General features: G+C 48.1%; 1 protein-coding gene, 1 long non-coding RNA gene and 1 pseudogene across 7 annotated transcripts in view; 2 read left to right on the top strand and 1 right to left on the bottom strand.

The window, feature by feature from the left end:
* The window catches only part of LOC116406442, a 954,163-nt pseudogene that overhangs the window by 87,987 nt on the left and 853,413 nt on the right, over positions 1-12,763 (top strand).
* LOC100488585 (proteasomal ATPase-associated factor 1) overlaps positions 1-12,763 on the bottom strand; it is an 86,184-nt gene that overhangs the window by 12,035 nt on the left and 61,386 nt on the right. The window contains exons 1-3 of one of the 5 annotated variants that reach the window (XM_031896338.1): positions 5,141-5,237; positions 1,860-1,900; positions 1,509-1,612 (exon numbers count right to left, since the gene is read on the bottom strand). The exons of the other annotated variants lie outside the window; for them this stretch is intronic. Coding sequence (XP_031752198.1) covers positions 1,509-1,612; positions 1,860-1,900; positions 5,141-5,196 — 201 coding nt within the window. The 5' untranslated portion in view covers positions 5,197-5,237. Of the gene's footprint in view, positions 1-1,508; positions 1,613-1,859; positions 1,901-5,140; positions 5,238-12,763 lie in introns of those variants that run through there. 5 annotated transcript variants of the gene reach the window in all.
* Positions 6,274-9,002, top strand: LOC116408638. Of its 2 annotated transcripts, XR_004221087.1 has the most exons (5): positions 6,738-7,046; positions 7,096-7,217; positions 7,862-7,957; positions 8,297-8,332; positions 8,884-9,002. It is a non-coding gene; the product is annotated as an uncharacterized LOC116408638 (long non-coding RNA). The 2 variants fall into 2 exon arrangements; XR_004221088.1 differs by lacking the exons at positions 6,738-7,046; positions 7,096-7,217 and adding an exon at positions 6,274-6,325.

The raw sequence follows: 12,763 nt of genomic DNA, 5'->3' as shown, positions 1-12,763 counted from the left end.
TTCCCCTGTACTAAGCACAATTCAGCAGGAACAGCCCCCTAAGTTTGCTCATAGCCTGTACAGAGAGATACCATAAAACTATGGCACATAGGGATTCCCCTGTACTAAGCACAATTCAGCAGGAACGGCCCCCTAAGTTTGCTCATAGCCTGTACAGAGAGATACCATAAAACTATGGCACATAGGGATTCCCCTGTACTAAGCACAATTCAGCAGGAACAGCCCCCTAAGTTTGCTCATAGCCTGTACAGAGAGATACCATAAAACTATGGCACATAGAGATTCCCCTGTACTAAGCACAATTCAGCAGGAACAGCCCCCTAAGTTTGCTCATAGCCTGTACAGAGAGATACCATAAAACTATGGCACATAGGGATTCCCCTGTACTAAGCACAATTCAGCAGGAACAGCCCCCTAAGTTTGCTTATAGCCTGTAGAGAGAGATATCATCATCTAATTATTAAAAAGGCATCTAAACATATAAAAAGGTAAAACAAAATGAAAGTAAAACTTACATTTTTTCATGGATGTGGGAGAAACTTGCATAAGGAGACAGAAATGTGCTGGAAATATTCTCCCCGGGGCAGGAAACAGGGATTCTATTCTGTAAGACACACAGGGGAGACAGTGATTCAGTCTCTCATGATACAATCACACCAATACCTGTGCATGGAGACATTTATTTTTAAAGGCAAATTGACCTGTAAACAAAACCTGTATGTAGTGGGTCTCCCCGAGTGAAGGCTCAGTCTTTCACGCTGTCCCCCCACATTCACTAATCACTGATCAGAGACCTCTTTGCAATACCTCCCAGAATTCCAAGCACAACGACACTGTGGCCAAACCAAGGGGAAGTTTCTGCTACTGGCAGAATAGGGGGACCCACAGGGAAGGCCCTGATTGGCATAGTGATACACACGGAGTGGTCCTTGTAATAAACTGCTGGCTAGCAGTGAGTTAATGCTTCTGCTGTGTTAGTTCAGGTGAAGTAGCATGATACACACTGGAACTGTTGGTATATTTACTAGAACATGGCAGGTAGATCTGGCCTGCTCCATGCTTGCTTTCAGCTTAACAGGAAGCACAAACAGGAACAGGAATATCATCATCAAGCAATGGCAAAAAAGCAGGAATGCCATTAACCAAAATGTCTACACTAGCAGGTTACTACAGTCCTGATGCAGAATAGGTCAAGAAGTAAGGACAATACTTAGATTGTAAGCTCTGCGGGTCAAGGACCTCCTTCCTACTGTGTCTAATACCACATGGCACTTATATATATATATTTATTGTATTTATGTATTATATCACTTGTCCTCCCTGTGTGTAATTTTGTATTTTGTAAGATTGTACAGCGCTACATACCCTTGTGTCACTGGGGGTTATTTATAAACACTGGGCCAAGAAATTCACATGCAGTGTTTTTGTTTTATGCAGAACTTGCCCTTTAATCTGGGTGAAACCACCTTGTGCCACACTGAGCCCTGTGACATAGACATGGGCCGCACCTTGGTGACTTCCTGCACAACAAACTCCTCGGAGGCGGTCACTTCCGGAACCTCATCAGAACTTATTCCCTTTGACGTCAGGCTGACGCGTATCGTGGGCTTTCCTGAAGGGCAGAAAAACAGGGAGAAATGGGGAAAATGAAAATTACAACCCCCGGCCACTTCCCCCCAAACCACCCTGGCCCCGACCTCCCCCCAAACCACCCTGGCCCCGACCTCCCCCCAAACCACCCTGGCCCCGACCTCCCCCCAAACCACCCTGGCCCCGACCTCCCCCCAAAACCATCTACAGACAAGGGGTTCAGGCCCATTGTACCGGGCACAATGAGCGGCTAAAAGAACCAAACCTACCAGGAATCCTGCACGATACCCAGACTTCCCCCTCAGCCTCCCTGTAAAGAAAAAAAAAAAGAGTGTTAGCGACGGGCCACAAGGCTACACACACACAACTGATAAACGGCTGAACATATTCTAAGCCCATTTGGTGTCATTTCCGGCGCCACCGTGCAGCTGATGTGTGTGCCCTATGCTTTTAGTGCAACTGTGCTGCAGTGACCCCTGGGGCTACTGACTGGTTTGGGGGTGGCAGCAACTTTGGGTTCCCCTGTGTCAATAGGTGGGACGGGGCTGGCGGGAGGAAAAAACGCAGTGGGCCCTGCCTCAGGGTTGGACTGGGAGTGTGTGGGCCCCCAAGGGCCCCTGCACATGACCCCGCCAGGGCCCCGTCCCTCCCTCCAAGGTTGCATAAGTAGAGGCGATTGGGGAGGGAGGTCAGCTGGGATCGGGTCTGGCCCAGTGGGGCCCACGATGGCAAAGGCCCATTGGGTTTTTTCCCAGTGTCCCACTGACCCAGTCTGACCCTGCCCTGCAGCCCCCCACCGGCCCAGCCTGCTCCCCACCTGCAGCCCCCCACCGGCCCACCAGCCTGCTCCCCACCTGCAGCCCCCCACCGGCCCAGCCTGCTCCCCACCTGCAGCCCCCGACAGCTCACTCCTCGCCACCCATACGCCTGTGCTCCCCCCATCTGGTAGTCTGGAACTGTGTGTGGGGGGGGGGGGGAGAGCAGTATGTGGAGCACTTGGGGCCCAGCACCCCAGTACAACTCTGGGCACAGCCGGACTCTATTCTGAGCACGAGGCAGAATGGACGGAGCAGCACTGAGTGCAACTATGTGGGGCGCAACTGCAGAGCAGTAAGTGAAGGCCCCCTGAGGTGTTGCACTACTGGTACTTACATTGCATGCTCTGACTCTTGAAACAATGTGTAAGAAGTCAGTTAAAAAGCTGCATTTGTTCTGTTTCAGGAGTCACAACCAGCAGTGCAGGGAATATGAAAGCTGAGAATATAAACACTTACGTGCTGTTGTAAATATCCTTGGTGCTACAGCTGATAACTAAATAATTTGGTATATGTGTAACCTTGTTATCAGCAACGGGGGCTCTGAACTCAAAGGGGCTCTTGCACCCAAAAAGTCTATGAAAATGTGAGTTTGGAGCTTAAAACATAAAAACTCACCCACATTCTAATTATTCCTGTTGAATTTTTAAAGGCGTATTTATCAATGGGTGAAAGATAGAACTCACCATTTCATTAATACGCTTCTAATAAAAATCCCATAGGGACGAATAGAACTTGGGTGAGTTTTTATGTATTAAGCTCCAAACTCACATTTTTATAAATCTGCCCCTAAACCCCAGAACATTGCTTTACTGCTCATATGCACAGTCCCAGGGGCAAGAAACAAGATGGCAGCGCAGCGCTCACTAGAATGGTACCCCTTTACAACTGGTCACATATTAAATCCACATTCTGCATGGCTAGTAGCAAGGAATTCAAAGGCATGCTGCAGACTAAAGAGATGTATGTGCAGCCATGCAGCCTGCTTCTAAATGAATTGCTAATTAGCCATGCCAGGATGGGGCCGGTATTAAAGGGGTGAGGAGGCAACCCTACTTTTGAAGGAAGACAGGTGTGCCAACCATTGCCCAGGGTCTGTGTTTGGCACACCCCGGTGATTTAGCCTTTTCTTACTACTAAAAAGGGTTAATACTCTACCCTCTTGGTCAGTTTAGTGATAGGCTCCAAGGGTTAAATACCTCTTACTTATAAAGGAAGATTACAGGGCCTGGATATAGAGGCTGTTGCCTCCCAGATATGGACTCCAGGAAAGGGTTCCAGCCTGTTAACCCTCACTCTGCTGCAGATACAGAAATATAAGAAGTACAGGTATCGGTGCCCTTATCCGGAAACCCATTATCCAGAAAGTTCCGGATTATGGAAAGGCCATCTCCCATAGACTCCATTTTAATCAAATAATTCAAATTTTTAAAAATGGTTCCATTTTTCTCTGTAATAATAAAACAATCCCTGTACTTGATCCCAACTAAGATATAATTACCCCTTATTGGGGGCAGAACAGTCCTATTGGGTTTATTTAATGGTTAAATGATTCCCTTTTCTCTGTAATAATAAAACAGTACCTGTACTTGATCCCAACTAAGATATAATTACCCCTTATTGGGGCAGAACAGCCCTATTGGGTTTATTTAATGGTTAAATGATTCCCTTTTCTCTGTAATAATAAAACAGTACCTGTACTTGATCCCAACTAAGATATAATTACCCCTTATTGGGGCAGAACAGCCCTATTGGGTTTATTTAATGGTTAAATGATTCCCTTTTCTCTGTAATAATAAAACAGTACCTGTACTTGATCCCAACTAAGATATAATTACCCCTTATTGGGGCAGAACAGCCCTATTGGGTTTATTTAATGGTTAAATGATTCCCTTTTCTCTGTAATAATAAAACAGTACCTGTACTTGATCCCAACTAAGATATAATTACCCCTTATTGGGGGCAGAACAGCCCTATTGGGTTTATTTAATGGTTAAATGATTCCCTTTTCTCTGTAATAATAAAACAGTACCTGTACTTGATCCCAACTAAGATATAATTACCCCTTATTGGGGCAGAACAGCCCTATTGGGTTTATTTAATGGTTAAATGATTCCCTTTTCTCTGTAATAATAAAACAGTACCTGTACTTGATCCCAACTAAGATATAATTACCCCTTATTGGGGGCAGAACAGCCCTATTGGGTTTATTTAATGGTTACATGATTCCCTTTTCTCTGTAATAATAAAACAGTACCTGTACTTGATCCCAACTAAGATATAATTACCCCTTATTGGAGCCAAAACAAACCTACTGGGTATAATTACTGTTTAAATAATTTTATTAGCAGACTTAAGGTAGGAGATACGAATTACAGAAAGATCTCTTATCCGGAAAGCCCCAGGTCCCGAGCATTCTGGATAATGGGTCCCATACCTGTATAATACAGAAGTAAGAAGCATTATACAGAAGCATTCTCTCCCTCACAGCATCCTCACTGATAGTTGTGCTTGGCCTTTATCCATAGTATCTGGCTGCCTTAGGGGGGTGCATCCTCATTCTGGGGAGCGCTGCACTAAGGGTTAATGCATTAATACCAATGGGTTAGACAGCTGCTTTACATGTTAGTGAATGTGCATTGCTGAAGCAAAGGGTTAATAGTACATTCAGACCTGTAGCTTAGCAACTCCCCACATGCAAGTGTCTGCAAAGCCCCCCAGACTCTGTGTCTCACCTCAGGACCTGGTCCCAGTCCCCCTGTATGGAGAGCATTGTGGCGGCAGCAGCCATTCTTACATTGTACCACAATAACTATCTCCCTATGAATCACTGACTGCTCTGACTCAAACGGAACTTGATACCTCAGTTGCCCTCTGTGTATTGAGTGGGAGCCAATCAGGGTGCAGCCTGAGCATCAGGCGGAAGGATCTGTCAGAGCGTGCAGCTGCACTAGCCTCAGCACACAGTAGCAAGAGTGTGTTGTGGGGCAGCCTGGGATTTATGTTTAGTCTTTCTGAGAGAATCTCACTGGCACCTAAGCAGGTCCTGACTGGCGATCTGTGGGTTCTGTCAAATGCCAGGGGGGCTGTAAAGTGCCACAGACAGTCACTATTTATTGGGCTGGGGGGGCTGTTTGTGCCTCTGGGTACTGGGAATGCCAGGGGAGCTGTAAGGTGCCACAGACAGTCACTATTTATTGGGCTGGGGGGGCTGTTTGTGCCTCTGGGTACTGGGAATGCCAGGGGAGCTGTAAGGTGCCACAGACAGTCACTATTTATTGGGCTGGGGGGGATATTTGGGCCAGTACAGGGCTGGGTGGGGCCAGTTTTCTAACCCTGAGTCAAAATCACCCAGGAAACAACTGTGAAAAGTTTGGGGGCCTTGGCGTAAATAGTATGAGAATGGCATCATTTTAAATTTAAACCAATGAAATTTAATGGGGTTTATATGATTGACTGTTGGTGGCTCCGCCCACTTTTTCAAACCTATAACTGCAGCCCCCCAATGACCAACCGTGAAGGGTTTGGGGGCCCCAGCGTTAATACTGTGAGAATGGCAGCAGGTGTAATGGGGTTCCATGGCGAGACAGTTACTGCCAGTAATAGCAGGGCCTGCTGGTATATACAGGGGGGACTTGGCCCATTGGTGTTTGTGACATTCCCAGATAAATTGCAGTTGGTCTTTGTTTTTTATATTCTGTGTTTTGTTTACTGATTTTGCCTTTTGGTTCGGAATTTCAGCAGCTCTCTGGGTTTTAGGGCCCAATTTACCCTAGCAACCAGGCAGCGGTGTGAATGTGAGACTGGAAGATAAAAAGAAAGTAATAAAAAGTAACAAGAAAGTTGGAGCCTCACGGAGGAATCGTTTTTGCTGTCAGGGTCAGTGACCCCCATTCGAAAGTTGGAAAGATGCAAAAGAGGTGGGCAAATAATTAAACAAAAAAATAGCAAATGGAAAGATGTGGCCCTGTACCCATGCGGGGGGGGGGGGAATGTGTGGGGGGGTTGGGTCTCTTTTAAAGGGGAGCTAAAGCCAATTTCATTCCATTTGCATCAGCCTGGGGGCCAGTTAGGGTTAGCTTTGCAGGGAATGTCTATTTGTTCTCTTGGTACTCATGGAAACTAAAGGTCCCCATACACGGACCGATTCTAGCTGCCGATATGGGTCCCTTAGATTCGCCAGCTAATTGGCCCGTGTATGGGCACTGCCGGCGGGCCTGCCCCACCCATATCTGGCCTGAAATCGGGCAGGTTTAAAAATCTAGACCGACTTTGCCTATACCCGTCGTTATAATTCAATCATTTGGCCCCAGGGCCCCCGTAGGTGGGGGATATTGGGAGAAGATAAACTCGCTTGGTGACATCGCCAAGCGAGCGGATCTGAAGGTGTATGGGGACATTAAGTCTGACGGTCATTTAAGGCGAGATTAGGGGGGAAATACATTTGCTATTATAGATCTACAGGAAATCATAACAATATGTTCAAACGTCTAAACCCTTGTTTGGCGCTAAGGTGGGCCCTGACCAATCATCATACACTGGCACCTAAAGGGTGTTTCACCATTCAATTCACTGTTGATTCACAGCTGATGTCATAGTGGGTTCCCATGGCAACACTGATGTCTTTAGACCACCCATGTGGTCAACTCATATTGCAAAACCTTTTGCAACTAAGGGCTAAATGCTCAAGGAAGCCTGCAGCTGATGTCACAATGGGTTCCCATGGCAACACTGATGTCACAATACCAGCTGTGTGTGCGTAACCGTTACAACTTGGGGAAACACTTCAGATTGCTTTTTAGAGCAGAAACGGTAAGTTGTCCCTGCTACGGGCTCCTCCCTGTTACAATTCTAATTTGCACTCGCACCAAAATCTCACCGTTCCCATCATTTTCCCTGAGTCGGAAAATCTCACATGTTTTGATTAACTAGAAACAAATACTTTTTACTCCTAAGAAAAGACTTTTGCTCCTACCAATTAGATTTCATTTCAGTTGTTAAACGTTGCGCTCTACATTGCCCCATATCCCAGCATTTATTTCCATTAAACAAACGGGAATATGTATGTATAAATATATGGGTACCCTAATGCCCCATACACTGACCCCCAATAACAGGAATATGTATGTATAAATATATGGGTACCCTAATGCCCCATACACTGACCCCCAATAACAGGAATATGTATGTATAAATATATGGGTACCCTAATGCCCCATACACTGACCCCCAATAATGGCTGCCTGGGTTTCCTTCACACACATTATTTGCTATGTTTTTACTTACTAATTGCTGTGTTTTTACTTACTAATTGCTGTGTTTTTACTTACTAATTGCTGTGTTTTTACTTACTAATTGCTATGTTTTTACTTACTAATTGCTATGTTTTTACTTACTAATTGCTGTGTTTTTACTTACTAATTGCTGTGTTTTTGTTTCCTTCCATATAACGACAGTAACGACCATCTACCACAATGGCGCCCAGATTCTGTGATTGTATCCTGGACTGTGTGAGAGGTGTCTGCGCACCGTTCAGGTACAAGAAGAAGAAGGTAAGATACAGATTTACACCCGTCTCTGCACTCTCAGCTTCTATCCGTTTTTATTCTTTCCTACTCCTACAATATTAATGTGTATATGAGCCGGAATGAGCCCTTCCGTTACCTTAATTGCATATGGAAATTGGGATTCAGGTTCGGTATTCGGCCGAAACTTTTATAAAGGACCCGGGGCATCCCTAATATAAACTCCCAGAAGCCTCCCTGGCCCATGGAAGGAACGGTTACTCTTCAATACATACTGTGCGGCATTAGTCCCTTTCTTTGTTCCCTTCGTACTTGATGGTTTGGTTCATTTGTATAAAAAACTGACGTTTTTTTTTTCCTTTTTAGCCTGGAAAGTTTGCCCATATGGAGACGGTCGTTTACGTAAGTAGAAAACACCAGATATAACTATTTGTGAGTAAATGGGCTGCTGGATCAGGGTCTGTGTGTATAGGGTACTTAGCGGCTCAGGGGGGGTTGCAGGCATTGCATCGGTAGTTACTGATGGGCTTATTATTAGTTTATCATCAGTAATAGATAATAAGGCGTGGCCATGTTGCCAAGCAACCGGATCTTCTCCCGATACCCCCCACCTACGGGTGGGCAATATTGGGAGAATCCAGGCTAATTTGATTGTTTGGCCCTGGGACCAAACGATGGAATTATAACAACGGGTTTAGGCGCAGTCGGTCCGGGGGCCCCATCAACGAGCCGATGCAGTCCCTGATCCGACTGAATTTTTAAACCTGCCCAATCGAGATTTGCCCGATTTAAGGCCAGATATGGGTGGGGCAGGCCCGCCGGCAGTGCCCATACACGGGCCGATTATGATAAAATCATTTGTATCATTGTCCTTTGCGTGTGTTAGTCTGTATGTTACACATCTATTCCAAGGTTTCCAACACTAATAATGTCCTTCTTGTTTTCTTTTTTAGGTGGCAAAGGACGAATCCATAACTTTTCTCCCAACGGGGACTAGTTATTAGGATTCGTAGGTAAGTAGTTAGGTAAGTAATTAGGTTAGGCTTAAAAAAAAAAAAAAAAAAAAAAAAAACACCAAAAAAAAAAAAACACCAAAAAAAAAAACACCAAAAATAAAAAAACACCAAAAAAAAAAAAAAAATTTTCAGAGGCTCAGCAGAGTCCCCTGCTGCAAGTGGGTTGGTTGTGGGTGGTGCAGCAGGGGGCCCCGCTGACAGGCCCCAACAAAAAAAACAAAACAAACCATTTTTTCATTTTTTATAACACTAATTTCATTTTTTCTTTTCTTTTTTAGCTTGTAAAGCATGAATCCATAACTTTTCTCCCAACGGGGACAAGTTATTAGGATTCTAAGGTAAATAGGTCAATTAGATTAGGAATTTTTAAAAAAAAAGGTTAGTTCAGGAAATAAAATAAAACAAAAAACAAAAGAAAAAAATTAAACAAAAAAATAAAAGAAAACATTTTTTTCAGAGGCTCAGCGGAGTCCCTGCTGCAAGTGGGTTGGTGTGGGTGGTGCAGCAGGGGGCCCCGCTGACAGGCCCCAACAAAACAAAAAAATCAAGAAAAACAACAAAAGAACAAAAAACAACAAAATAACAACATTTTTTAGTTTTTTATAACACAAATTTCTTTTTTTGATTTCTTTATAGGTTGTTAAGGATGAATCCATGACTTTTCTCCCAACGGGGACAAGTTATTAGGATTCTTAGGTAAATAGGTCAATTAGGTTAGGAACAAAAAAAAAAACAAAACAAAAAAACAGACAAAAAATAAAAAAACAACAAAAAAAATTTTTTTTTGGAGGCTCAGCGGAGTCCCCTGCTGCAGTGGGTTGGTGTGGAAAGCTTAGCGGGGGCCCATGCAGTGGGTGGGTGTGGGAGGCTCAGCGGGGCCCCTGCAGTGGGTGGGTATGGGAGGCTCTGCGGGGGCAGTGGATGGGTGTGGGAGGCTCAGCAGGGGCAGTGGGTGGCTCAGGGGGGGCAGTGGGTGGGTGCGGGAGGCTCAGCGGGGGCAGTGGGTGGGTGCGGGAGGCTCAGCGGGGGCAGTGGGTGGGTGCGGGAGGCTCAGCGGGGGCAGTGGGTGGGAGTGGGAGGCTCAGCGGGGGCAGTGGGTGGGTGCGGGAGGCTCAGCGGGGGCAGTGGGTGGGTGCGGGAGGCTCAGCGGGGGCAGTGGGTGGGTGCGGGAGGCTCAGCGGAGGCAGTGGGTGGGTGCGGGAGGCTCAGCGGAGGCAGTGGGTGGGTGCGGGAGGCTCAGCGGAGGCAGTGGGTGGGTGCGGGAGGCTCAGCGGAGGCAGTGGGTGGGAGTGGGAGGCTCAGTGGGTGCGGGAGGCTCAGTGGGGGCAGTGGGTGGGTGCGGGAGGCTCAGCGGGGGCAGTGGGTGGGAGCGGGAGTCTCAACAGGGGCAGTGGGTGGGAGTGGGAGGCTCAGCAGGGGCAGTTGGTGGGTGCGGGAGGCTCAGCGGGGGCAGTGGGTGGGTGCGGGAGGCTCAGCGGGGGCAGTGGGTGGGAGTGGGAGGCTCAGCGGGGGCAGTGGGAGGCTCAGGGGGGGCTGACAGGCCCCAATAAAACAACAAAATGAATAAAACAACAAATAACAAACATCCCTGTGTGTGTGAGTCTGTAAGGCTGAATCCCATCTCACAAATAGCAATAGCATTTTACTCCCGGATATACTCCAGTATAACAACACTTTTTCACCAAATCTCCTCAAAAACTCCCCCTCGGCTTATACTCTAGTCCCTCCAGAGCCCCCTCTAGTTACCCCATTCCCGCTCCTGCTGCCCCCGCCCCCCCGGACCCCTCAGGTACCTGCGGCTCTTAGTGCGCTCTTCTGCGCGCCGCACTAGCTCCTCCCTCGCGCCAGGCCCCACAAGTGGGTGGGGTTAGGCACAAATACAACTCAAAGGGCGGGGCAGCGGCTAAAATGTCGGGGGGTGGGGGGCGAGTATAGAGAGAAAAACCAAATGTAATTAAATAAGTGCAACTGATTTCAGCAGAGACAGTTTACAGAATGGAAAGGTCTATAAAGGGGTCATTTTTATTTAAATATAGAAAACACTGTGAGTTGATTCAGCGCTGGGGGGTCTCTGAGTTTGGAATTGTTCAGAAATGCCCCGTGCCCCACTGAGCCCTGATACGGAGCTGCCACAGTGCGTAATGCCACAATATGAAGCCACAATGTGCCATAAACTGACTGGGGCCTCTGCCCTCTGGCGCCCTCTGTGCATCTTGTGCTTTTCAGCTGTAGTTTTGTAAAATGGGCTTTTTCTTTGGGGCGTGGCCATAGAGTGGGCGGGGCCTGGACATTTTTTGCAGCGTTACATGCGGCAGATGTTTTTGTCCCTCTTTCTACTTTTTACATGTTGGGAGGTTTGATTCATACGGGAAAGGCTGGGGCACTAAATATGCCCAGGAACAACATTCCCATTGGCCACGGCCTCGGCGCCAACTTGCTGAGTGCGATTCAACAGCAGCAACATGGACTGTGGGCCGACTCCCTGTCCTGCCCCCAGTAAGGGCCCTGTGCCGAGTGTGGGGCCCCTGGGTATAATAGTGTCAGACTGGCAGCAGCTTCAATTGCCCCACTGAGAGGCATTGTTTGGGCTAAAAGGTGAAGGTGGGTGTGTCTATGCCCCGACTGGCAATCTGTAAATCCTGGAAAATGCCAGGGGGGCTGTAAGGTGCCACAGACAGTCACTATTTATTGGGCTGGGGGGGGGTTGATTGTGCCTCTGGGTACTGGGAATGCCAGGGGGGCTGTAAGGTGCCACAGACAGTCACTATTTATTGGGCTGGGGGGGGGGGGCTGTTTGTGCCTCTGGGTACTGGGAATGCCAGGGGGGCTGTAAGGTGCCACAGTCACTATTTATTGGGCTGGGGGGGCTGTTTGTGCCTCTGGGTACTGGGAATGCCAGGGGGGGCTGTAAGGTGCCACAGACAGTCACTATTTATTGGGCTGGGGGGGCTGTTTGTGCCTCTGGGTACTGGGAATGCCAGGGGGGGGGCTGTAAGGTGCCACAGACAGTCACTATTTGTTGGGCTGGGGGGGCTGTTTGTGCCTCTGGGTACTGGGAATGCCAGGGGGGGGGCTGTAAGGTGCCACAGACAGTCACTATTTATTGGGCTGGGGGGGCTGTTTGTGCCTCTGGATACTGGGAAAGCCAGGGGGCTGTAAGGTGCCACAGACAGTCACTATTTATTGGGCTGGGGGGGGCTGTTTGTGCCTCTGGGTACTGGGAATGCCAGGGGGGCTGTAAGGTGCCACAGACAGTCACTATTTATTGGGCTGGGGGGGGCTGTTTGTGCCTCTGGATACTGGGAAGGCCAGGGGGGCTGTATGGTGCCACAGACAGTCACTATTTATTGGGCTGGGGGGGGGGCTGTTTGTGCCTCTGGGTACTGGGAATGCCAGGGGGGTGTAAGGTGCCACAGACAGTCACTATTTTTTGGGCTGGGGGGGCTGTTTGTGCCTCTGGGTACTGGGAAAGCCAGGGGGGCTGTAAGGTGCCACAGACAGTCACTATTTTTTGGGCTGGGGGGGCTGTTTGTGCCTCTGGGTACTGGGAATGCCGGGGGGGGGGGGGGGCTGTAAGGTTTCACAGACATTCACTATTTATTGGGCTGGGGGGGCTGTTTGTGCCTCTGGGTACTGGGAATGCCAGGGGGCTGTAAGGTGCCACAGACAGTCACTATTTATTGGGCTGGGGGGGCTGTTTGTGCCTCTGGGTACTGGGAATGCCAGGGGGGCTGTAAGGTGCCACAGACAGTCACTATTTATTGGGCTGGGGGAGCTGTTTGTACCTCTGGGTACTGGGAATGCCAGGGGGGCTGTA

Source organism: Xenopus tropicalis, chromosome 2 (assembly GCF_000004195.4).
Source record: "Xenopus tropicalis strain Nigerian chromosome 2, UCB_Xtro_10.0, whole genome shotgun sequence".
Classification (NCBI taxonomy): Eukaryota; Metazoa; Chordata; class Amphibia; order Anura; family Pipidae; genus Xenopus; species Xenopus tropicalis.
The sequence above is the reverse complement of the archived record's forward strand: the minus strand, read 5'-3'. Positions and strand labels throughout refer to the sequence as shown.